This window comes from Myiozetetes cayanensis, unplaced genomic scaffold (assembly GCF_022539395.1).
Source record: "Myiozetetes cayanensis isolate MyiCay16 unplaced genomic scaffold, myiCay2020 scf9, whole genome shotgun sequence".
NCBI classification, from domain to species: Eukaryota; Metazoa; Chordata; class Aves; order Passeriformes; family Tyrannidae; genus Myiozetetes; species Myiozetetes cayanensis.
The window spans coordinates 38,522,233-38,549,214 of NW_026088185.1; the positions used below are offsets into that span (position 1 = coordinate 38,522,233).

Genomic DNA, 26,982 nt, shown 5'->3' on the forward strand with positions numbered 1-26,982 from the left:
ATGCCCATGAAGAAAAGGAATCTCTGAGACAGTGTTTGGCCAGTAGTGTGATGTTTGGAGTATCTTCACTTAATGTTTCTGGGAATTTCAAACACTGTTTTTCACGTAAACCTTGGAACCATCTTTCACAGAATCCATTTTTAGTTTCTTGCATCATCTTAGCAAGTGGGTAAGTTGTGATCTGCTACCTCTCCATGCAGACACTGTGCAGGCTGGCAGACAGAACGCAGAGCATGTCTCCGTTCAGTCACTTGGTTGCAGGGAGCTTGAGAATCCCTGCCTGGTTCGTAGGGGAGCAGCACTCCAGCCATGCAGCAGGATGGAGCCAATGGGAGCTGCTCCTACCTGCACTGACAGCTCTCTGAGGGAACTGGAAAAATCAGATAAATTTTAATCATGTCTTTGTGTAAAAACTGTAGAAGTGTTGTATGTCTTGTTTTGGTTTTGACTTTCATGTACCCTGTAAAGGATGAGAAGAGTAGTCTTTGACCAAGAGCTGAAATGTGCCTTGTTACTCTCAGTGTAGATATACAGGAATAACTTGGTTGCACAGTAAATACCATGTCAATGTCCCAGCGAGATGATTAAAGTTCTTTAGAGCTGTGGTGAGATGTTGCCCATTGTTTTTATCATCTTACCCATATGAAATAGATCCAGTCAGTCCTATCCTAACTGACAAAGTTGGTAAAAACTGTGTTACCTCTTCAGCATGAGCTGAGCTGGGGACTGTTCTTACTGGCTGCAGGTCAGCAGTGGGAGGCTCAGAAACACGGAGCACAGGTAAGGAGAAAAATTGGGAGAATAACTGATGTAAGGAAGGGAGGAGGAATACAAAGGGCAGGGAGTAGGAAGTTGTGAAAAAGCACCACTTTTTCTCTCTGGCAGTGATCCTGGAAAGATCTGGCTTCTCTTTGGGCCTGTACGACAAGGAGAGGGATTACTTGGTACTGGCAAAGCTGTCTGGATATGTCTAAGAAAATAACAGGAGGAGCAGTGAAAGGTGGGGAGTAGAGACTAATGAGAATGAAAACTGAAAGGATGGTTTACTACACTCAGTTTAGTGATTTCTCATATCTCTTCTCTCCTCCTCAGCTATGTGTTCTTGTTCTTTCCTGCATTGGTGATTACATGGCTGCAAGGTCAGCTGACTCAGAAAAATATCCCCCCACCTCGTCCCCAAAAGCACGGCTGTGTCAGATGAACTCACTGCTGCTGGCTCTGCAGCTGCTTGACCAGTTGATCAGCCACAAAGAAGTTTTCCCTCTTTCTCTGGCTGCGTGCTGAGAGCACCCGTGTGAAGGCCGGGACTGGAGCCAGCTGGTGGCTGTGCCCCGTGGCAGTGCCGGGTGCCAGGGAGTCTGCGGGCTGGTGCCAGGGGAGAGCAGCTGGAGGCTTTGGGAGCCGGTGCTGGCTGAGAGCGAGCTGGGTGTGGGCAGGGGAGGCTCAGTATCACCGAAGGGGCAGCTGAGGGGCTGCTTGGGCAGGGTTTGCTCAAGCAGATCCCTCAGTTGCCCGAGGTGATGGGCCCGGCTGAACCCTCCTTGGATGGAAAGCTGAGTCTTTATGGTGCTTTGGTTTGTGCTGCTGTGATTTACTGCGTGGTTTCATGAAACCATTTGAGTGAACCTCCATGGCAGAAAGGATGGAAAAGCCACTGTTTCCGAAATTGGTTTAGTGTTTCTCAGACTAGAGGCTTTAAATTAAACAGCTTTGTCTTCCTTGCATTCTTGATGCGGGCAGGCCAGCCTGGAGCTACACTGTCACTACCTTTGGCCTTTACTTCTAAACAGAGAATTTAAAAATTCAGAATAGGTGTTTAAAAATTTCTGGGATGTATGCTACAAGGTGAACTATTTAACTGTTTTTTCTGCAAAATTATTTAAATTTTTATCAGAGACTGAAATCCACAGAAAACAGTAACAAATTCTCACTGTCGTCCTCCTCTGTTGTTAATGTCCCCCAAAAGTTTCCAAGGTTCTCACGTTATACTCTTGAACTACAATATAGAACCATTTATACCATTCACAAGTCTCTGGTTCTGCAACATTCAACAAAAGATCATCCCAAAACATTTAAATCCTCCAATTCTCATGTATTCTTTGCTATTAGAGAACCTAAGCCTGTAAACTTTGATGTTCAGTAATTTTAAGATGTAGTGAGTCCCCATTCCTGTCACCTGAGCTCAGGGCCTGACAGGAGGTTGGGGTGAATGAGCAGACTCATTTGTTAGCTCAAGTAGGTACCTAAGTGATTGTAGGATCAGAGCCAACAGTTGTCTAATCTTGAAATAGAGATTAGAAAATGAGTAACTTTGCCAAGAAATGTGTTAATTGAAGGAACAGCAGTTAAAACAACTGCCTGTGTGGAAGGGTGTAGCTCCCTAATTACATCTCTTAACACTGAGATAGATGCACATTTAATACTGACACCTTCACTAATAATTAATTTGATTGTGTTTTATCTTGTTGTTATTAGATACTCAATATTAGGTATATTTTCTGTTCAGATGAATTAGCACACCTTCTAGCCACTTCAGATGGATGTTTTCTGGACTAGTTTGGTACAGAAATTTCCTACAGCTAGGTTGAAAAGTTATTCACGGTGTTGGGGTGAGAAGAGAATGACAGAGAAAATCATGGAAAAGACAAACTGAGATTGTCTCACTGCTGTGCTCATTATATAATAGTTTTGTAGTTTTTAGTTGGTCCAGTTTTAAGCATTCCTGTAGACAATATACTTTGGCAGTGATCACTTCTAAGGAAATGGCACTGTATTTTTGTAGTGTATAGTATGTTTTGGGTTTGTGGCACATCACAGAAGCTTGCAAAAGTTTTTTCTTAAAGTAAGTAACAAAAAATGTCCTATGCTTTCCTTAATGTCTTAATGAAAATGAAGAAGTCTCACTTGTTTGATAAATACTGCACTGATTTCAGTGTTATAAGACATAACTTATCTTTTGCAAACTGTAGTTGGACCTTTGGAAAGAACTGGAAATACAGAAGTATGGCCATGATGGCACGTTGTACTAGCTTTGGCTTAGGTGGAGTTTCCTTGCTTTGCTTTGCTTGTGCATGCAGCTTTTGCTTTCTCTGTTACACTGTCTTTATCTCGACTCAGGAGTCTTTGCATTTTGACTTTTTGATTCTCTCCCCATCCTATGGGAATGGGGGGAGTGGGGCTGAGCTTCTCACCAGCTTAGACCACAACACACCTAAACAGTTTTTTAATTGATTTACGGCTGCAAATATACATAACTCTGTACAATCGAGAATTCTGTGCTGCTTTATTTATTATTTGAAAACTTGGCTTTATTGTCGTGTATTTTGTACTTCTCACCTGGAAATCCCAAGGCAAGCAGGCACTCCCCTGTTCCATGCAAGTGGAGACACGTTGGAATGTATGGACCAGCAGCAGCCCACTTCTGAGAGAAACCCCTGTGTAACCTGTGAGAGTTTTTGAGATTTGTCCTTTTGATTGCTTAGCAAATGTTTCTAAATGAAGGAAAAGCTTGACTGGGTAGTTTTAGTGCTTCATGATATGCTTGCAAATTTAACAGTTCATTTAGAAACCTGAAACACTGAGTTGTAGTAATAAAAGAACTGTGGAAAGTGATATAAAAGATCAGGTATGACACAGGGAATTGTAGCACATATTCTGTTCTTTTTTGAGTTATTACTGCTTGATGAAAGAGTTGGTTTTTAGAAGTAAAACCTTAAAAGAACCATTTTTGTTTTCTAAAACCATAAAGTTGAGTCTTTGACTTTTCAAAATGCTATTATACAGCTATTTGAGTTGGTTTTTTATTCCGCTTACTTGATTGTTATTTAATGGGTTCTTTAGAAGCAAGGTCCTTGAAGCTTTAGGGGTGCACCCACTTGGTGGGCGGCATGTGGCAGCCTTTGTATCTGCAAGCCTGGAACCAATAAAAATAGTGTTTCAAAAATAGCCAGATATGTCTGGTTATTCATTTGTGGCACCTTGGAAGCCAAATAGTGTTTTATGTCGCTTTATTCTCAAGAGTAAGTTCTGTTCCAGTCGCAGGAGTTCACCGTGGTCTCCCTCAGCTGTGCACACGCGGGGGCACCTGGAGCTGGGGCTGAGGGCAGCTGGGATGAGGAATTCCCTGAGGGAGCCTCTGCGGGTGAGGCGGGAAGGCCTTGCCAGGTGTGGGGTGCCCTGGCTGTGCTGGGAGAGGAAGGAATGGGCACCCTGGGCTGCAGGGGTTGGAGATGAGGAGGACAGTGTGCCATGGTCCTTACAGTGCCATGGCTGTGCGAGGGTGAGGGGAGATCTGTGTCTGTGGGGAGGTGAGGGCAGACCCGTGTCTGTGGGAAGGTGAGGTGAGGGCAGACCCGTGTCTGTGGGGAGGTGAGGGGAGACCATGTCTGTGGGGAGGTGAGGTGAGGGCAGACCCGTGTCTGTGGGGAGGTGAGGTGAGGGCAGACCCGTGTGTGTGGGGAGGTGAGGTGAGGGCAGACCCGTGTGTGTGGGGAGGTGAGGTGAGGGCAGACCCGTGTCTGTGGGGAGGTGAGGTGAGGGCAGACCCGTGTCTGTGGGGAGGTGAGGTGAGGGCAGACCCGTGTCTGTGGGGAGGTGAGGTGAGGGCAGACCATGTGTGTGGGAAAGTGAGGTGAGGGGAGATGAGGAGAGACCTGTGTGTGTAGGAAGGGGAGGAGAGAGGAAGGAAGTGCAGTGGCTCTTGGTGTGGCTGAACCAGCATGCTCTGGTGTCCCTATGCAGTCCTGACACCAGAAACCTGGCAATGCCGCGTTTATGCAGTTTTGTTTTCCTGGTTCCAGAAGATAATTGTGATAGTGATGTACAGTGAGAACAGGCTGTTCATACAGGCTCATTTCAGTTATGGGAGAGCCTCCCTGTGCTACACGTGCAAGGTGCTGAGGGAAGGAGATGTCCTGCCCCAAAAGTGGCTGATCCTGAGTTGGATTCCTGCTCTGATGTGTTTGGAAGCAGCTTTTCCTTCTCCATGTGCCATGGTAGAAGCTGGTGGGTGACCAGGCTCCAGGATCACATATTGTCCCCATGTACTCCACTGCCTCTCATCACTCACACCACCTGAGTTTCCCTGAAACTGTTTGAATCCCTCAGTGGTTGATGTGAAACTGCATATGAACCATCACCAGCATTTTTAGCAGACAGGAATAGCGTGGTTAATAAAGACCCCGTGCTTAGAGAGGCTTGTGAGCCTGAGCAGGAGCTATCCGTCTCATGGTGCACATGCCACTGTACAGGAAGCAAAATGAAAGTACTTGTTCTTACACCATCCCTCTTCAGTGTCTGCTCATCCTCTCTGCCCAAGCCTGCCCATGGCAGCACAGCACTCCGCTGACAACACTGTGCTTTGCCTGTGCGTGGACAGAACCCTCCCAAGAGGCCAGTGGTCCTGTGAAATGTTTCTGGAAGAGATGCCTCCAGGGTCAGCTCAAGTCCCCTCCCACCCCAGTCAGAAAGATGCAGCCCTGCAGCACAGGTGGTCATGGCTAACACAGCTCTGGGCTGAGGGGTCTCATGGGTCCATTCTCGACCTTGGAGCCCATTCACAGCATAAGCATCTCCTCGCTCTTTGTGTAATGAAGGGAAGGGGAAAGGAACTTGTGTTCCTATTTGTCTGCTCTAGGAATATTGAATGAGTTTGTTCTGAAAATCTAAAATGAAATATGGACTACTTGTAACATTAGACCTCACAAGCTTTGTTTTCTGAAGGAAATTGTAGCATGGTATGGGTGGAGAAGCAACATGAATGCCACCTTAAATAGTTTAATGCTATTTTCCAAGCATTAAACACATTTCATAACTATCTCTGTAATATTAGTTAATGGTGACTTTGATAATTGAACAAATACATTGCTTTTTTCCATGCACTGGAACTGCCAGTGCACTGCCTCCACAATAATGCAGCTCGGGATTCTTGGATGCTAATCCTGTCAGTCTTTTCCAGGCTATCCATAGCCCAGGGCAACTGCTTTAACTTCAGTATTTTAATTTCCTCTTTTGCAAAAAGAGCACTAGAAGCATTATTTCCATTAAGTTTTTATTACCATAATTAGTCTCTTCCATGGTTTGCTCCTGACAGCAGAGCATTTTGCTGTTATGTGTCATTCTACGCTGAAAATTGCACGTGCTAAACTTGTACTGATCCTGGGTATGGTTAATGGTTAGCACTAGTATTTTTCGTGCATCTTGAATTTTGCTTGTTCTAGTAACCAGCACAAAATAGTGGTTTTAAAAATAATCATTAAACGTCGTGCTGCTTGCTTGCTTCTGCCCAGCCCTTGTGTTCTGTGGGTGATTGTGGTCTCCATTTGGGAAGGTGAAGCACAGTCAAAGCAACATACATTGATATTAGTAATGCAAAGTTCTCTGCTAATTTGGTTACGTTTCGGAAGTTTTTAGAGAAAAGTATAAGATCATTTATACTCCTGAAAACTTGAATTTTAAACGTCACTGGCTCAAAATGTAAACTATCTTAAAATCTTGTTATTGTAGGCAAAATGCCAGCCCCTGAGCAGAGCCCAGTGGTGGAGGAGGGGCTGCCACAGACAACGCAGGAGACATCCACAGGCCCAGGCATGGAACCAGAGACTACTGCCACGACCATTTTAGCTTCTGTAAAGGAACAGGTATGTGCTTTGTTTTCCGCAGTTCGTCAGTTCACAGTGTGCGTGGAGTTAACAACTGCCTCTTATTGCATTGCTGGAAAAACACCCCTGTTTTTTTCTATAGCGTATTGACCAGCATCCCTGTAGTTTATTTTGTTTATCAGAGTCTGAATCTAAGGGGTTCAGTTACCTGCACTGAACAGAAACATCATTCTGGTGTTCTGTATCCCTTGGAATGTCAGACTGGAAATGCAGGTTTAGTGTTGAAAACAGAAGGAAAGCTAGTGTTGAATTGATGGAACATTGGAACCAGTCCTTGTACATCCTGCAAAGCTGTGTACAGTGCTGCAGAGACCTGCACATACAGATTGGGTATGATTAATTGTATTTTATTAGAGAATGGGACTTAAACTTGGAGTTTGGTTTCAGTTATCAACACCAAGGTACTAACGTATTTTAAATCTGCAACATATTTATGGGTGTGTATCTAAGGTGATAGTCTCTGTAGGAAAATAAAATTGTGTTTGCAGTCAAGTTCAGCCTTAATTTGTAAAAATTATTCAAGAGAGAAAAAATTGCAGTTTTACGAAGAAACATTCTGACTAAAGTTTTTGTTGGTGTTTTGCTTTTTTTTTTTTTTTTAAAGAACACAAAGATAAAAGTAATAACTTGGCTTTCATTGTATCAGAATGAGAAATAATGATGATCTTTGTTGGCTTAATATGGGATTTGTAACATCTGAATATCAGAAGAAATCCGCTTTGCTGTCTCTGTTTTGCAGCTTCCTTTAAGATGAGTAGTGCTTGATTCAAGGTGGAAACTCTGAATGCAAACAGTTGATGTGTTAGTTCTCATGTTGTCCCATAGTAGTGTCAGAGCTGTGATTGCTGGGATCTCCAGGCAGGATCTCAGTGCCCAGAGCAGTGTCATGTCAGGACTGTGATTGCTGGGATCTCCAGGCCATCTTCAGGGGTCTCAGTGCCCAGGGTGTCCCTGTGCACTCACTGCAGCAGTTGTGCTCACTCTGAGGTTTGCAGTTAGGGCAGCACTGTCTGTAACAGCTTCCTACATGAGTGTGCAGTAAAAAGCATTTGTTAGCATTCCCTTGCCTACCCAAACAGTGGTTTTATATTTTATTAGTCTTAGAGAAAAAATGATAATGGAATATTTCTTCATTTTGAAAATTAGGTTAAAACTTCTCCGCCTTTCCATTCATAAAAAGACTACAAAAAGATATGTGGGCTACTACATAACTAAATTCTGATGAAAGCTGAAAAGTTAAAATTGTGAGTAATAGTGTTACACAAACTTCAGAACTGGATCCTTAATGTAGAATGTACAGACACATAAAATGAGTGTGAAAGGAGGAAGATGTAAATTGTACTTCACTCTTGGAAGTGATAACATGAAAGAATTAAGAGCCAAACTGTTGCTTTCTGGTATATTTTCTGTTGATAATAATTATGGACACTGACATGTTCAACACCCTTCCTGTGTGGCAGAAAGCCCAGAACAGAATATTTTCCAGTGCAGTTCTTTACTTTATTAAGCTTGAACAGAAACTACTACACTGTTTGCTGTGGCCCAGCTTCCTTTGGTACAGGAATTGCTGTGAGGTGCATCAGGTCAGTGTTTGTAAAACAGAGCTGCCACACCCTCATTTAAGTACTTCAGAAGCACTGCAGTGGAAACACAATCCAGAAAAGTCTTTGTTATTACTTGTCAAATTGTCTAGATTTTAACTTAATAGAAACTGTTAAAATTATTATAGAAGTTCTGAAATAGATAAATTTATTGAATACTTTGTTAAGCTTTCTGCCATAGCACACATACAGTAGCCATGATTATGTAAAAAGTTGCACTCAATAGTCTATGAACCCTGCAAGGCACTTCTAAATAAACTCTCCCCTTGTTTCTTTTTTCTATTACCCCAAATTAGTTTAGCAAGTGTTTTACCAAACTGGAGTGTGTCCCCTGAACTCCAAGCAGACCCTCACTGAGTCAGGTGTCAGGTGGCTGAGTAAATCTGCCTTGGTTATATTTTAGGAAAGAAACATTTCAGTTCACTCTTAGTGTATAAAATAATAGAATCAGAGCAAGTGTAACCTGTGAGAAATGTAGATTGCTACACCTTTGTACTTCACTGACAGAGCTCAAGTTCTGTTTTAATGTGAAAACACATCCCTCGTTAGTATAAATTCTGCCAGTGCCACCACAAGCCCCTTGGCTTTGGCTAGGGCAGGGGACAGTTCTGTCCCCAGGCTGAGTTGTTTTGTGCATGCACAGGCGGGTGTGCTCTTGGACCACAATCAGGGAAGCGTGACTCCTGCTGGTATAACTTGTATCTCTAGTTAGTGACCTGCTGAGCCACTGAGACACTTGCAAGTCCTTGGGGCCAGATGGGATTCCCCCAGGGTACTGAGGGAGATACAGAGGAGCTCGCCCGGCCACTCTCCATCATTTGTCATCAGTCCTGGCTCTCCAGAGAGGTCCCAAGCGACTGGAGGTGCCAGTGTGGTGCCCATGCACAAGAAAGGCTGGAAGTCTCTTATCCGTATTAAAAGTAAATATTTTCATACTAAAATAACAACTTGTTAAAAATCGGAGGGGCAGCAGCGTAGCGGTAATTTTTAGGGGGTTAGAATGTAGGGCAGCTAGTTGCCAACTGCTCCTGGCAGGTTTGTGGAATCACTGCCACTTTCCATGTGCAAGCTGTACCCTGCTGGATTTAGAATGAGCTGCTGCTGAACTGTGAAGATTAAATTGGATCATTTGGAACTGTGGATTTCCTGCTTAGCATGTTAGTTTTCAGTGACTGGGCTGAGAGAAAAGGTCTCACAGGAAATACCACTCATCGATGCAATTTTCAAAAGTAACTAGAATATGCTGATTTTGATGTCTCTACTAAGAGAGAACCACTTGCAGCAGTGGCAGGTCTTGTAGTTTGGTTTAGTTGTTATTGACACCTAGAGATGGACAACTCCTCACCTTTTCTTTTAGCCAGTGACAGGGTAAGAATGATTGGATATGCTTTCAGATGGATAGTCATAAATCCTTTGGGTTTCCCTTAGTGTTTTCCTAGAAGTGTTCTATTGTTCAACACTTCAGCAAAATATTTTCCTTTTGTATACGTGTATTGAACCATATTGTATAAATAGGGAACCTGCAGTTTGCTTTTTTTGCTTCTTTATTGTTTAAGTACAGTTTTTTCACATAGTTATTGAGATTTTTATAGTTTATAGTTTCTGCTGTTTAGAAGCATTTCTAGTTTCAGTGAGTCAAGTCTGAGAGGTCAACTTCCCAAAGGTCACATATTCTAGGACAAAATATATGGCACTCCTGTCTCAGGTGAAATGGCCAACTCATTTCCTTACTCAAATTCTCTGTACTCCTTTATCCATGCAAAGGTCTAGAAGTTAGTTCTCCTGTCTCACATGTACTGTTGGGCTTCTGAGGAGAAACTCCCCTGGTGAAAGAGCCTGCCCAGAAGCGTGGGTGCCCTTGGAATACGCTGGAGCACTGACACCTTTTGTAGCACCCCTAGCTTAGGTAAGCAGCCTGTGTGCTCAGCAGGGGCTGAGCCCCCGTGCCCAGCTGGCAGAGCACACTCAGCCCCAGCAGCAGTTTCAGCAGCCCCAGCAGCGGTTTCAGCAGCCCCAGTGCTGTCACGAGGCCCACGGAGGATGTGTCACAGGCAGCCGGGAATGCCTCCAGTGCCATTCTTCCCTTCTGACACTGCCATCAGTAAGCTTTCTATGAACTGCTGAAATTTTGATCCCTCGTCAGCTAGAGCAGCACTAAAGTGTTGTACCAGACTAGTGAACAATGCAGGCATAAAAGTATTAAGGGCTTTAATGGTCTGCTGCTGTTGAATACGGAGTAAGTGTGATCAGCCAGTAATTGTAGCTATGTCATTTCACATCCTGTAATCTGTGATTCTCTGCACTGTCCAATTTTTTATCTTTTGTCTTCTATTTTGGAAGATCCTGAGATACTGAAAGCATGCAAATGCAGTTGTGTGCGTGAGTAAACTTAATTTTTACAGACAATATTGAGGTTGCTCTTATATGGTTAATTAGAAGTACATTTTTTTCTGACATAGATTCGGGTAGAGAATATAAATAGCAGGTCACTACAGTATGACATTCATGTTGGAAAATATAGTATGTTTTTAAGTAGTCGCTTGATCTAGCCCTGAATGACAGCAACTGGAAATGTAGCGCTTTGCGTAGATCAGTGCAGGAGATTAATGTGAAGGAAGGTATAAATGAACTTAATTTTGTTTGTGCTCTTCTTTGTTGCATGTTTGTATCATAAAAATATCTGAAATGTTGTTCAGATTTTCTGTAGCACTGTGTGAACTTTCACAGGCGATGGGAGTTGTGTAGCTCTGCACTGTGTGTGGCAGTGAAGGAGAAATAGTAAATGCAAGGTAAAATATTCCTCTCAAGTGTAGGCTGCACTTTCTTAGATCAGCAACTTGAGCTTCTGAAAGAGGCTTAACTCGATTGTTCAACAGGTAACATTTTTGTGATTAGGAACACATTTCATAGTTCAGCTGACAATTACCTTGATAATATTTCACAGACAGTGACATTTGGTGGTTGAAGCAGCTTAGCATCTCCCAGTGTTACTGTAGGTTGGAGTACCAGCCCACCCATATCCTGTCTTCTGTCACAGCAGCCACTGAGAACTGGTCAAGTCAAGAAGCTGCAAGAGATGCATCTGTCTGTTAGAGGCATTGTCTGCCTCAGCTGTCCCAGCTGCCCAGTATGGGTCTGACTAGCTGGGCATGAACCACTAAAAGGAGTCTGTGACTTCACTGCTTGTGCCATTGCTGCTGATTCTTGCAGAGCTGTGTCCACAAAATCTTCCATTAGCCATCTGGACCACCCTTTGTTTAAAGTTTCAAGTCATTGGTGTTTTGCCAGGGGTGTTCACAACAGGGCAGGAAGAAAGTAATTTTTGATTTTTCAGCATTGTAATCTAGATTCCTCAATCTCATCCATGTTACTGCAGGATGAAAGTTCCCCATTAACAGAAATAAAAAGGGTCAGTCTGCAACATGGTATCATGATGGGATGCAGATAAAAGGCACAGAATTGCCTCTAAACCTACTTTTCTTTATTATCTAAAGCATGCAACAGGAGAACAGTCTTCACGGTCAGTCACGCAAACTGCATTCCCATTACTTACCCGTTGTCAAATATTTGCTGGCAATAGCCCAGCCCAGTGTGTTGGTGGTTTTTGTCCCTTGCCAGGGAGCCACCAGCCTGTCAGAGGCACTCAGCTTTCACATGGCATTCAGTTGTCAGGATTGGTGTAACTGGTCTGGTCTGTACCTTGCGGCAGGGACGTGTCATCTCGAGTGAGGTCTCAGCATTACTGCCAAGGAATTACCAAGGCACGTGGAACTCGCCAGGGAAGAGCTGATGGTCACCTGGGGTGATCACCACAACAGCAACACCCCATGCAGGCTTTGTCCCTCCTCTGAAAGCTTCAGCCTCCAAAAGGAAATGACTCTAAAAAAAGCTCTAAAATGTGCTGGGCTCTGGTTCTCACTGCTGGCGGCCTGTCTGCCTGCAGTCAGTACAGCTGCCTCCCAAAGCAAGCTGCTCTGAGCTTCCTGCTCTGAAGCTGCAACTGGGATTAAAGCTACCATTTGCTCTAGTTGTGTGTTAAGAATTATGGTCTGTGCTTTTGCAGTGGAATTTAGGTTCTAAACACAAAACCTGTGTTTTGATAAGATAATGAAGTAGTTACTGCTAAAGGGGTGAAGAGAATTACAGGGGGTTTTTTTCCCCTTGGTGTCTATTGATAGTCTTGGAAAAAAGTAGTTCTGACCAAGCCAGTGTGTTGTGTCTGTGTGAGGGGATTTGGTTGCTCTTTGGAATGCAGAGTGACAGCGTGTTCTGTGACCTGCACCTGTAATTCTAGAATGTGCTTGCCACATGGATGTTCTGCTGCAAATGCTAATAAGCTTATTAAGAGTTGTATTTGAGTTGTATTTGAGTCCTGCCACTTTGTCATCAGGCAGTGCTGTAGCAGGCAGTGGGTTGTGATTTGTGCCCAGGGCAGCAGCTCCTCTGTACTGGGAGCTCCCTGTTTGAGGAGCATGCTCTCCCACTGCTCCCAGAGAGCTGACCAGGGAAACAAATTCCAGGAGATTCCTGCCAGAACTGGTGTGCTGTCTGATACACACCATGGGGGTAGGTCTATTCAGAGTGGTATAAAATGTCTTTATAAGGAAGCATAAACTAGGGAAGGTGATCAACTCTGAATTGATTAGGAGTTCTTTTTCTATAATAACGCGGTGATTTAAGCTAAAAGAAAAAAGGCTTAAAGCATTGAGGTATTCCAGCTGTAAACAAGATGGGACCTCTAAAACTATCCCTCTTGTCTATTTATGCAGGTGCTTAGTACCTATCACCTCCAGCTGCAGATACGAAATTTAAGAAGACACACAAAAGTCAGCACTTGTTATTTCAAAAAGTCTGTAAACTGCTGCTTTCCTGGACTGCCAGGCTGCCCAAGCCAGAATGTACAAAATAGAGCTGGGTTGGTTTTTTCTGCTGTGCTTGCACTTACAAACGCAGGTTAGGTCTCCCTGAGCACCAGAGTGATCTCAGACTGGCAGATGAGTTGCAGGCCTCTTACCCCTCTGCTGCTCAGTGCACTGTGGGGTCTGTAGGCTTTCTGGTCAACACCAAAACAGGAATGAAGAACAGTGTAGACAGCTGATGATGTTGGTCCAAACTCAACAGTGCAAGTGCTTCATAAGTGGCCAAGCAGGACTTGGTGTTTTTCTCTTATTTCTCCTTAGCACAGATTTTGTGATAGAATTGAGTGAGTTTTGCTTTTCGAACAGAGTATAAATAAATGAAGTAAAATTTATTGCTCTGTTACCCATTTATTCCATTCACCACTTCTACTCTCAAGAAAAGTTGAAGTACAGTTCTTTTGTTTTAACTGGCTCTGAAGTTTTGCAGTGTGGGGCAGAAAATAGGGATTTTTACTTAAATAGGCAGTTTGTTACTTAGAATGTTATGCAACAAGATGTCTTCTAGAGTAATGTGTTCACTAATGCTTCTGTATGTAATGAAAAGGCAGATTAATAGAAATTGCTTGAATGGAAGCAAGCTATGGCTAGCATATGTTTTACTTTATTCATCTAATTAAAAGATTGGTAAATAACAATAGGTTCACATTCAGAGTTTGCACCTGTGACATTGCTATTTAAATATTGATTTAAAAGTAAGGAACAGGAAACAGCTGTAAACATAGCCTAAGTGTTTTCTCTTATTTCTGCAAACAAGCAGCACAGTACTGTGTATTTTGAAGGTTTGTGTTTGTTACCTGCTGTATAGTACACCCATCGTTTGCTCTGGAAGAAGCTTGTCTTGCTGACGTTTGCTCCAAAACTTGCAGAGCTTCAGCATCCAAATGGATTTTTTTTGAAATCACGACATTCTCTGCTAGCATGTGAATGACATTCTGGAGAATCAGCTTTTAGATGGATGTATCACCTGTATTCTGACTTAGAACTAGAAAATAAGTTATCATTTATGAATTTCTTTGACTTTTTTTGCTTAAGACAAAGTGTCTGAATGAGCTGACTGGAGCCTATGGACCCTTGTGGTATGACATGAAGCTGTATCAAGCCAACCACTGGTGTCAGACTGTGACAAGTGGGTCTCTGTGTCATACAAACCTTTGGATATTCTCCATGCTTTCTGTTCCAGTCACAGGCCCATGAGGTTTGAGGTGGTCTGTGGGTTATCACATTTCTAAGGCTCTTTATATCAGGTCTTGGAATTAAAATGATTTAGCTGTAGAATTCTGTTTGAAAGCAGCTTTAAATAAAATCCAAGTTGAGAACATATGTCTGAAATGCTCTTTCATATCCGAGCATCCACTGTGCCGAGCTTTTCCAATGCCGGGGCTGTTAGGGTGTGTTTATTCAGTTTGGTTAGGAGCTCTCATAAGCGTTTGGAAGTGTCCACAATCCCTTGTGTTCTCTGGGTGGGGTAGGAGGCTGTGTGTGTGTTACAGCACTTGGGGGGTGGGGCTCGGGTCAGGCTGTCCACAGCAGCTGTTTTGGTTCTGTCATCTCATCTGGTTGTTCTGGCAGGAGAGCAACTGCTGTTTGGCCCTGAACTGCCTTCCTGAGGAGATAGGTGCCAATTAGTCTTCTTTTAAAGGGTACTTGGAGGGGACCTCCTTGTTTTGTCAGTACTGCTTCTGCCAGGTAAACCTTGAGCTCAGAGTACCTTTTCCCTACTGTTACTCTGAGTCTCCTGTGTGCTGTAGAAGTCCTCAAGGCTGGAGCTGGGAGCAGAGGTCCCTGCAGAGTGCTGGGAGCCATGGAGCACTGCTGAACCACCCTTCATCCTACGGAAAAGGGAGTGGGAGGAGAGCCATTCATGAGAGGGAGGTGGTTCAGCCCCACTGTGTGTGATGTGAGTGGGAGGGAACAGCTGGCATGAGCTGTGATCCCTGGCTCTGTGTGAGGGGCAGAGCTCCTGGGCAGTGCCATTAGGGCAGTTACACTCAGGGAAAAACCTGATCAGTAATTCGAGCTGTCAACTCAGAGTGTATGTGCTGTAATTGACCTGTATATAAGACTTGCTTCATCAGATCATTAAATATTTGTGTTCATCTATTTTTATATAGTGTTGAGCTTTTTAAAAGTTTACCTAAACTTTTAGAGGTTTACAGTATCAGTTTGAAACATAATGTGATTGCTCGATAGAACCCTTTTCTGTGGTTCACAAAAGCTAAGTATGGATGAAAACACCCCCAATATCCCTTGATGTGACACAGTCTTGTTTCAGAGTGCTGTAGAAAATGGTTCCAGGTTTCAGTAATGCCCACCCTGTGCAGCACTGGTATCCCGTGTCACCCTCAGAAAGTTACATTCCAAAAGTCTATTACAAAGGCTCGAGTTTGGTACCTTTGATCAAGAAATGTGACAAAAGTTGAACTCAGAAGAGGTGAAATAGCACATCTGTACCCTCAGCCAGTTTGAAATGATAAATGTTGAGGTTTCCACATACAGAAGTCAAAATGTAGAATAGTTTAGGATTTGAAGGTTTGTGATTGTAAAATTTAGGATAGGGTATTTTCCAGTTTCCTTATTCATAGATGCAATTGAAGACTGACCTTACAGGCACTGATTTTGTTAGATTGTGGGAACATAAGGAGACACAAAAATTTTAATTGCAGGAGGAAGAAAATCCAAATATGCTTAAACATGTTTTTCTTTTTGTAACAGGTGATAAATCAACATTTGCATGAATCACTGATTTAAGGAACCATTAAATTTCCACTTTTATAGTTTATTCCCCTAAGGAAGAGTCAAAACAAAAACATGATTGTGATGAATCAGTGATTGTTTCCGAGTTAATCCACACCCATTTTTTTAACATCAAGAATGCTTTTCTTTTTATTTTGAAATTTCAGGAGCTCCAATTTCAAAGACTTACCAGAGAACTGGAAGTGGAAAGGCAAATTGTGGCTAATCAGCTAGAGAGATGTAGGCTTGGAGCAGAGTCACCAAGTATCGCCAGCACAAGGTACAGGTCCTGATGACTTTACTTTCATTTGTCCCATAAGTTAAAGGCTTTTTAGTGGTGCTTATGTCCTCTTCATATATTTTCACTGGTAGCTATTCACCTCCATGAACATCCAAAGTATTAAAAAAATGCAGATTTACTGTGAAGAGTTATGGGACAGCTTCAAGAGGTCTTGTAATAATTGATTACATTTTCAATAGAATGTATGTAAAGCTTTACTTTCTCTCTAAAGATGTTGGATTTTACTTTTTAGATTCAGCCCAGAAGAAATATAGTAGACTTGCACATATCTGTATCAAAGTAAGGGTGCTAGTAAAATGCAGTAATGCAATTATTTATTTTTTGTCTTAAAATAACTATGCAGTTTCATTCAGCTTTTCTGAAACTGTCTATCATTACATGTGTTTCAGGGAACATCTTGCTCTAAATGTGTAAATAGTGTGAAACATTCCTGATGTGTTTTCCGTGCAATGACTGTAACTATGGCAAAGCATTTGCTAGTATTTCAGCTGTAACGAGTATTCTGATTATTTATTTATTTTAATTCCTTAGCAGTCTTTGTAAGTCTGAATGTGTTTGGGCACTCACTCATCTCAAGCATGTCAAATGATCGGTAGCTCTTGAATCTGAAAGCCTTGGTACCACGTGTTCTTATGAACCATTTGTACCTGCAGTTGGGGTTCCAGCAGAGCTCCTGTTGGCATGGCTTTAGAGTGTGCTCTGAACATTAGTGTTTCTTGCCTTAAGTACTCTCTGATTCTGGATTCCTTCAGCAGTAAACCTGGGTATCATTCTGAAATGTTTCCCCCTGTGGCCATAACAAATATTTCTGCAAATTAAATGGAAAGTTGGTCCAACAAAAACTTAAGAAACAGGAGGCAATTATTTAAAAATAGATTTTAAAAATCCAGTGTACCAACTAACACAGGTGGTTGGTACATCAGACTACTTGAGGTGTGAATGCAGTGCTACGTTACTTTTGTGCTGAGGGGTATGGGCTTAAAGCCTGGGCTAGGCAATGTGTCCTGGCACGTGTGTGGTGTTGGTCAATGCTTTGACTTATTCTGTAAGGGGGATATCCCTCTTAAGAGATGTGTGAGAAGGTGGGGGAAACCAGTTCATCTGTACTTGAATTAGAGGCTTCCATTTCTTCACAGACAGTAGCTTCCAGTGTAGTTAGAAGAGTTGTTGAAAGATTTAAGGGAAAACAATCTCTTAGAGCAGTTTCACAGCAAGCACAAGTACAACAGCAAAATTTAGAGCCATAAGAAGATATCTGTCTTTCCCCAAAGTAGGTGATGTAAATGTTTTGCTAAGGCTGACAAGAAATTAAATAACCGTGAAGAAGGCATGGAGAAAACTCTTGGAAACTGAATGCTGTGTTGAGAGATGGGTCATGGGCAGCTGGCAACCTGCTCCCAGAAACAGGGTCAACTTGGTTTGGGAGCAAGGTGATATTTCTCCTGACCAGATGAAAGAGTTGCCTGGCAGAGTCTTATGTTAAAAGCCAAACAACTGGTCCTCCCCATGAAACAATTCCAAGCCTAAAAAAAGCCAGCAGAACTAAACCATAAGAGTCATACAATTTTTTATTTTTATCCTTTGTTCAAGTTTTCTGTCCCTGAGGAAATCAACAATTCTTTGTTTCAAAGCCAGTGCTTTAATCTCTTTTATTGTGGTTAAAATGTTTGGGAGCATTCTGTGTCAGAGTCCAGCTGAAGGGTTTGCTGACCTCAGTGGCCAGAGCAGTTCTCTGATTTACCCACTGCTGTCCTGGCCCTGGTGTGGCTCTGCTGCCAGTGATGGGACTGTCACCTCCCAGGGGGCACCTAAGGGACTCCCACCTCACTGCAAGGTTCCTTCTGCTGCTTTTGGTTTTGAGAAATGAGTGTTGCTTTGTACACATGGACAAAGCAAAACAAAAACAGGTCCTGGTAGGTCAGGCTTGTTTGTCTGTTCCCACCTGTGGTACAAGTGCATTGTAACTGCAGCCAGGGCAGAGGAGTAGCTGATTTGCTGTCCTGGGAGGGGTGGGAAGGATGGCAATGAGACCTGATCTGCAGATCCTCGGAGGTTGTAGTGTGATGGATGGAGTAGGAAGCACTCAGTCAGCTGCAGCCCTGGAGTACAGTAGAGTTTATTCTTGTGTACCTGTAAGTTACTTGCATGTTAAACTTATTTCTTCTCATAATTAATTTTTATAACTGGGTACTGTGCTCAGTACTCTTAAGATATTTCCTGGCATCCCATACACTTTCAAACCTCTTAAGAACTTGAAATTACACAATTAGTGTCACACATGAGTATTAAATAGCTTTACCAGTGCTATGCATGACAAGACTGGAGATAAGAGACTGGGAAGGAAATCAGTGTGAAGTTTCAGTTGCCTCCTCTTGCTCTTGTTTTGTGCTGTACCATGCACAGGTTTCTGTCAGAAGCCGCTGGGCTGTTCAGCCCCCATACAGAGGCACTATTGCAGCTGCCATTGCCTCTGTGGTGTGGCTGGCTCTGTTGGGTTCAGGTCTGGGCTGCCAGGTGTGTGGGAGCACACTGGGGTGCAGGGGACAGCCGGGGCTCAGGCAGATGTGTGGGAGCACACTGGGGTGCAGGGGCACAGCCGGGGCTCAGGCAGACGTGTGGGAGCACACTGGGGTGCAGGGGCACAGCCAGGGCTCAGGCAGACGTGTGGGAGCACACTGGGGTGCAGGGGGACAGCCATGGGGCTCAGGCAGACGTGTGGGAGCACACTGGGGTGCAGGGGACAGCCAGGGCTCAGGCAGACGTGTGGGAGCACACTGGGGTGCAGGGGGACAGCCATGGGGCTCAGGCAGACATGTGGGAGCACACTGGGGTGCAGGGGGACAGCCATGGTACCAGGGCTCAGCCCACAGGACTGAGCACACTGCCCAGCCTGACTCTCACAGCTGCCTGCTTCTTTTCCTCCAGTTACTGTTGGGTGACTCGGGAAGGCTGAGTGGTGTGGGGAACCAAAAGGCTCTTGCTTATCAGTGGGATGGTCCTGCACTGGTAACAGCAGCTTGTCACACACACTTCAAGGGGAGTGTGTAACTGGCGCACCTGACTCTTTGGAATGCAGCCCCTTGGGCAGCACCAGAACTGATAAAGGAAATTTTAACACTTCTGACAGTCACTTTGATTAATGATGTGCCTGCCTGACGTCCTCTGGGTTTTGAAAGATCAAATCTATTTCGTAGCCACAAGGGTGGTTCATTTTCTCTGCTTTTCCCACTAGAACAGAGTAGGCAGTTTCTGTAGCAGCAGGCAATATTGCAGAGCAGTTCAGCACAGTGCTGCACTCTGTGATGGACACTCAAACTGCCACTGAGGTGCACATGTACTACATTTCATGGGCACATGTTTTTCTCACCAGGCTATGCCTTCTGTCCCACCTGAGGGGCAGTGCCATGTCGGACACCCCAAGTTGTGCCCACCCCCAGCCAGGGCGTTCCACAGCAGGCAGGGGCACGTTTGTCCTGACCTGACTGCTCTCAGTGAGCTCATCTGGGGTAATTCTCCTCACAGAAACTGGTTGCAGTTTGCTCCGATGATGTGTCAAATACTTCAGCATTTCCAAGGGTATATTTGAAATTGTTTGCATTACATTAATGTTACCAAACTTTCATGGTAAATTATAAACTCAAAAAAACCTACCTTTAGAATCAGAACCAGAGTGCTTTTGTGGTGTGCTATCATTTATCTTGCTCCACAGAAAGTTAAAAGTGCTGTCTTTATTCATGTCTGCATAGAAAATGAGTGAAACTTGTGAAGTATTTTGTCATAGTTCCCAAATCCATGTTTTTGTTTCATTTATTCAGACTGTAAGCCTTTCTGAAACTCCACCAAAGCTTTTGAATGCTGAAAGACTTGAGGAAAGAATTTGAAGGTTTTAATGCAATTTGCTGATGATCAAATATGAAAAAAACCCTGTAACTTACAGATTAGTTGCTCTGGGGCTAAGTTGAAGAGTGATGGTTTAACCCTGACTTCAGCTGGATATGTCAGTAACAAGCAGGAGTAGCCTGGGCCACAGAACAGGGCCGTTGTTTTTCCTGTGAATGTCCACCTGCCACTCAGCAGGGCGGGAGAAGCAGAGTGGCTGTGCCGGCTGAGCTGTGCTCTCCGAGGCTGGAGCCAGTGTCTGTGCCGGGTCAGGTGGCACATGTTAGCTGTCCTGCTCAGAAAGGGCAGCAGCCCCCCAGGCACCCCCAGCCCCGGGCACCCCCAGCCCCACGCACAGCAGGAGCTCAGGTGCAGGCCCCTGGCATGTCTGACTGCCCGTCCCTCAGGCATTCCCTTAGCTAAGGGATGCACCAGTCCCTGCCGTGGGAAGTGGCATCCGTCAGGATGAGTGACCACGTCTGGGGGTAGTATTGCAGATTTCAGCTTTCTGAATTCACCCCCGGAGCATAGTGCTTGCCTGGGTCAGCCAGCAAGCCCCAGGCCCACCTGCTGCTGGTGGCAGCGCTGGTTAATTTGTGTGGGGAGCGTGGGGTGGCTGTGGTACCTGGTACAGGCTCTGACAGAATGGGTAGAGGAATGAGGCGTGTTGTTGAAATCGAGAGGATAGCTGTTAGGAAAACCGGAGACTGAAAATTACCTCATTTAGTTCAAATATTTGTGAAAATATCTGCTTACCTGTATCAATAAGAACAGCAAAAGTATGAAATCTCATTGCACTGATTTTCCTGGTTGCCCATTGCTTGCAATGGGCATTACAAGTTTACAGAGTTGAGTCGATGGCCCCTACACCAAGAATTCAGTTGCACAAAGCTGTGAGCCTTCACGCTGCACATCGCTGTAAATGTGTTGTTGGTGTAGATGTTTAGAATGGGAGATAAAGGACAAGTAAAACAACACATTCAGCCTGACCGGGCACTTGAGTACTGGCTGGCAGCTCTGCCGCAGTGAGCCCGGATCGCTGGGAACAGCCCGTCCCTGCCGCTGCCTCACAGCACGGATGTATTCCAGTGATGGAAGCGTACCCAAGCAGAGAGTTGAAATGCTGCAGAAATATGTGTGAAGTACATACATTTTAAACAGGATTATATTTTTAGCTTTTTACAGCTTTTCACCATTTTATAAATATTTAATAAATAATACTAAATTTTTTCAGCTGTTGCCTTTTTTTTTGATGACAGCAGCAGTATAGCCAACCAGTGAGGGTAGGAAATGGAAATCACTGCTTTTCTCTCTAGTGGTGCTGTTTAAAAAGAAATACTGTTCACCTTATGAAGTACTTGCAAATATAATAGGCTTAAACTGTTTCGTGTTATGTAATACCTATGAAAGATGCACTGAGAATTGAACTGACCAGGGAACTGGGGATCATAGTCGTGTTTACATAATTTTGAAAAAAATTAGCACACTGCTTAATAAAATCAGCAGTCTGAAATCAGAATTTCCCTAAACGTCAGTTGCTGAAGCCTTGCTGTCCTGGGCACAGGTGCTGGCCCGGTTCTGGCTGTGACCTCCAGCAACCACTTCTGCCTTTGCAGGGTGGCACAGCCACGTCACGGAGAGGGATGGTGGCCCCTGCTCTAACCTGGAAATCCAATGCTGGAAAGAGTTTGTTTGAAAGGTGCCACGTGAAAATGTGAAATAGTGCTGGTGATCCTTAGTGGGTTTTGTCTATAAGTGACTTCCTACAAAACCTTTTCCATTTATCAGATTATTATTTTTTCCACCTTGGCAGCTGGTTCAATTCTGTGTCTAAAGCAGCTTTGTACTAAACCTGTGATGCGGCAAAGAAAAGGTGTGAAATTAAGAACGGGACAAAACTAAAAAACAACCAAATTACAAAAGCAGAAATGAAACAAAACCTCAAAACAAACAAGCAGAAAACAATCCAGATGTTTAGGAAATATGAGTGAGGAAAAAAATGCAAAGGGTCAAAAAAAAAAAAAAGGCATAGATTGATTTCAGCAGAGTTTGTATGCATGCTCCATCTCTAGTTACCAAATATTCATGATCCTGTCATAATATTTGTCTCTGTTTTCTCAAACTGAAAACTGTATATCACACCAAACTGTTCTGAAAAGAAAGTATAATTTCTGCATGTCTACTCTACTAACCTAATTCTTTTTCAAAGATAATAGTGGACTAAAATTAAGCATTTTCTGAAGTGCAGTCCCCCACCCATGTAGCCTCTCTTGGATGTCTCTCCTGTTATTGTCAGGAAGGGGGGGCACAGCAGCTCAGCAGTGTGTGACCATGCTGGCTTTTAGTGGAATGAAGTGCACTGGACTTACTGCTCAAAGCTGAAGGACTTGGTAACTTCAAAACATTTCACCTGCAAGGTGACAAAAGCAGGTGATGATGCCAGAAGGTGATGTATGCTGGACTTGTTCCAGAATCCTTTAATAAGAGCCAAGTTAAATGTTTAACTAATTGAAGTGCTGATGAAACAGCTTTCTGCTTGTGACCTGTGGTCAGAGCAGCCTTTATCATTCCTACCTCCCGTACCTGTGAAGGCAGTTGCAGTAGCCAGGTGTGCTGGGCAGGGGTGAGCTCAGGGGTTACAGTCCTGTGACAGTGAAGTAGCTGTGTGTGCTCAGCTGGTGGTGCCTTCGCCAGCACCACGGAGCCATGTGGGCTCAGGGGAAGGAATTGGGTTTCCAGAAAGTCTGAGGAACAGAGCAAAAGTGAAAGAGTGTAAAACTGTGTTCAGGTGGCATGAAAATTCTAGGGCCAGAGGTCACAGAATCTGTCAAATGGGCTTTTGTATTTCTTCAATCCAGAGGACCAGAGTATCAATGAGTAACAGTAATTGATTAATGACCAGTTATATGCAAGTCTGCTCAGTGAAGAGTAAGGAATATACTGTAATGTAATGAATTTGTGTAGACTAACTGGCATTCAGAACTCAGCTTTCAATAGCAAAAATTAATTTCATTTTATAAAAATTCTTTTTAATCTAATACCAGTTTGGGTACAAATTTCCTGATGATTTTGTAAAAGTAGAAATATTTTTAAAGATTTCTTTAAAACAGTTACAAGGTTCAGTTTGCAAGAAAAAAAGGCAGTAAAGTTGCACAGAATTTCCATTGGTGTGTAGCTACAGTTCCCCAATTATGCTAGAGAAACATTCTTGAGTTACTGCACTGGTTACATTCAGTGGCAGTGTACTAGAAACAAGAAGTAGTTTTAGCTTTTTATTTAAAGTAGATGAACTTTAGGCCAAGGGTGTGCAGAAATTGAGATTTGGTGGCCTTGGCACTGGTGGAGCAGCCAGGTGATGGTAGCACAGCTCCTGTGCTGCAGAGTTCAGGTGTCTGGGGGATGCTCCTGCCTTCCTCAGAGCCACCTGCCTCGTGTGCCACACTCACTCAGCCTGATGTGCTGCAGGGACAGCTGTAACAGCTTCAGAAAGCTCCATGTGCAGCTGTTTATTCCCTCCTGTTAGCTGGGGGCTGTGACCTTCTTCCCTGAAATGCCTTAGCAGGCTCGGTCATGAAAAATATGGGCTTGTTTAAATCCCAATTTAAACTGTACCACTAAAGGTAGTTTAAACTAATCCGTCTGCCTTTGCTCTGGAGTGGAGTGGCAGAGCTCCCTGGGCACAGGAGGTGAGTTTGGGGGGAGGTAGCTGCTGGTGTTGAGGGTAAGTTGGTCAAACCCCCAGGATGATGTGCAGTTGTGCTTTTTGCTCCTCCTGATCTGGGACGTAGCTGGGTCCGTGTTTGGACTTGGTGCTCTGGCATCAGGTGTGTCCCAGCACCGCAAAGGGATTGCATCAGGGACTAAGCTCCTAAGTGATTGGTTTCACCTTAGGAAATAAGGGTCAACAACTGTTCGTGCTGCTATGCTGAAGATTTTTGTAATTGATGGCTCTGGTAGAAGGAAGTAAAATAAAAATCATTTAGAAAGGGATACACCTTACCCAAAATTCCAGTCTCATGCTGATATTTAGACATAATACAATCGGATGAACTTGCCTGTTTTTCCTTTAAATAGCTTTTTATTTGAAAAATAGCAACTTATAATCATTGCAAAAATGATGTAAGAGTCAAAGTTTGGTAGTTTATATTAGAATGAGTAAATACATTTTCCCATAAAAATACCAATAACACATGGATGAATTCTGCGTTTGTCTGCAAAGGTGGTCGTGCAGCAGTACCCCTGTGAGCACAGGAAAGCACATGGTTGGGTGGAAGGACAAAATGGGGAAGATAGTTTGATATAAAATAATTATTGGAAAAATGCAGGAGAAGTTGGGGCTTATGCTGATATCAGACTTGCTTGGTCTGTGCCACAGTTGTTTCTGAAGGTGTCTCGTTAACTGCACAGGTGAGATCTGTCACCTCCTCACTCTCAGGTGTAGCTGTGAGTCAGGTGGTTTGACTTGTCCCATACAAAGGATCAGGATTCTCTGGAAAATTGGAAACTGAAGTAACAGTGAAAATAATGAAAAGAAACAGACCCCCAGTTCTTAAGCTGCTTTAAATGCTGTAGAGTGGAGATTCCCAAGGCTGCTTGGCCGGCCCCTGAGCAGTGAGCGCTCCTGTCCCAGGGTGCTGACAGCACACGCTGGCTGTGCCCGCTGGCTGTGCTGGGCCACTGAGGTAACCTGAAACAGGAACTGAGTGTCATGGATCACACTCTCACCTGTCCTGGAGCAGACAGGTTACGCTGCTGGGTGCTGTGACGTACAGTAAGTTACGGTGAACAATTCCCACTGCCTAACACACAATAACCAGTGGTTCAGTTGTCGGGTGTAAAGCACTGCAGAGTCTTATTTACCTAGCCTATTGAAACTTCACCTGCTGGGGTTCTTTGTACAGTTTCCTGTGCTTTGCTTAAAAACAAAATAAAACAAAAAAGAAATCCAAACTAGCCACATGGTTCATTTTTGTGATTTTTTTTTTTCTTTCTGCAGTTCTACTGAGAAGTCATTTCCTTGGAGATCCTCAGGTATTATCTTTATGTGTACAATTTGCTTTAAACCCAAAAAGCTTTATTTTCTTGGCATTCATTGCTTGTTTTGACATGAATGGAATGTTTAGCAACAATGCTAGGTGTCTTTTCCAAGTATCTTTTCTAAAGTGTGACATGTTCTTTGTCACACAAGACACCTGTGTGTTCCTCTGTTACCGTAAAAGCTGCTTGAGCTTAGGGATAGTTGGAGGTACTTTTCTTGCAGCTTTTTGTGCCCTTGTGTTTCTGTCTGAGCTGTGCCTATAACATGAGGTTTGTCATGTACTGGGTCTCCTTTGTAATGAACTTAAAATTACTTGTGAGTCTTCCCCCTGGCAGGTAAGGATCATAAAAAAATACTGCATGTTTTAAGCTTGAAAACTGATTATTTTTCTTTTTACAGATGTTTTTACTCAACTGAAAAAGTCTCTAATAAGTGAAGGTTTTTCTGAGAGTGCTTTTTCTGGTTTTGTATCTCAGGATAGCATGAACTTTCTTTCCAAAAGAAGCACTTTTTTTGTGGTACTGATACATCTGCTCCTGAGTATACTGGAGGAATGGGTAGGCCTATATCTTCAAGAGGCCATTCTCATGTCTGTTGGAGTAATCCCTCCTGCTCCTGGCAATCAGAGCATCGTGCTGGTCAGGTTGTGTGCAGCAGTTGTGACATCTGACCTTGCAGAGTCCCTGTGTGACCCCAGCGGGCTCTGGAGTGCCGGGGGCCCTGCAGAAGCCCCGCTCGGACTGCAGCTCCTGCCAGTCCCTTGGTGCAGGTGGTGTCTTTCCAACTGGACCATCCTCTTGCCATATTCCCCCAAAGTGGCCCCATGCAATCCATCTGCAGCTGGCACTGCAGGGAGCCTGGTGAGAGCTCTGCAGAGCGTTTGGCCCTCTGCACGAGGTGCTGTCCATCCTGGGAGCCGCTGCACAGGCCACTGCCTGCCAGGGCTTGTTCAGCCTGGCACGTCCATAATCACCATCACTGGGGTAACTTAGGTAAATATCCCCTTCCTGGGTTTGGTTTTATTTAGAGACTAAGCTCTTAAACTTTTGCATAGTTGTATTTCCATGGTTTCTGTTTCCCCAGCTGAGGTGAGGCACACATTAGTTTTTTTCCTTTCCTTTAAAGCTAATGTTTTCAACAGCTACTTGTCTTGGAATTTAACTTTTGCTAACTTGTCCTGGAATTTAACTTTTGCTAACCATGGTGGTGATTTTCAGGTATTCTTTCAGCAGTGGCTTTAAACAGAAGTCAAATTTGTTTTGTCTAGTAATTGAGAAATTGGTTTTACTTATTCTTTCAGTGTGAACAATGGTTTTGTGGATTCTGTTTTTGGGTTTTTTTTTAATCACATTCTTTTCCCTGGTTCTGCAGTGTCCCAATGACAGTTCACAACTGGTACAGATTCCTTCTGACAGCTCTCTGGCGTCATTCTACTGATTCATCTCAACCAATTGCATTCCATTGCTTTGTTTCCTCCTCTGATTTTTCTGTAACTCACTCTTTGTCTGTTGTTTTTCTCCTTGACTTTCTATTAGTTTCTTTCTTTCTTTCTGCTCGTGGTTTTATTTTATTCCTTTAGTTCTCCCCTCACATTTGTGTGTGTCTTTTCTTTAGAAATATCCTGTGCATATCCCTTCTAAGCAGTCACTCGACATATGGCAAAACATCCTATTTCTATTTCAATGCTGTATGTGTTAATGCAAACCTAGATGTGTATTTCTCACATCTCTGTAACCTAAGCAGCCTTCTCTGCAGTAATTGCATGTTGGAAAAAAACTATTTCTTGCTTAGAATTTCTTGCTCCACATTTCACTTCCTGTTTACATTTATGTTGTGATTCTGGCATAATTGT

General features: G+C 43.6%; 1 protein-coding gene across 8 annotated transcripts in view; it reads left to right on the top strand.

Annotated features, from left to right (window-relative positions):
• Positions 1-26,982, top strand: part of PKP4 (plakophilin 4) — a 70,469-nt gene that overhangs the window by 18,742 nt on the left and 24,745 nt on the right. For 6 of the 8 annotated variants that reach the window (XM_050340374.1, XM_050340375.1, XM_050340369.1 and 3 more), the window contains 3 exons: positions 6,505-6,638; positions 16,080-16,192; positions 25,089-25,123. In XM_050340374.1, coding sequence (XP_050196331.1) covers positions 6,510-6,638; positions 16,080-16,192; positions 25,089-25,123 — 277 coding nt within the window. In that variant the 5' untranslated portion in view covers positions 6,505-6,509. Of the gene's footprint in view, positions 1-6,504; positions 6,639-16,079; positions 16,193-25,088; positions 25,124-26,982 lie in introns of those variants that run through there. The other 2 variants (XM_050340376.1, XM_050340377.1) reach the window with 1 other exon arrangement.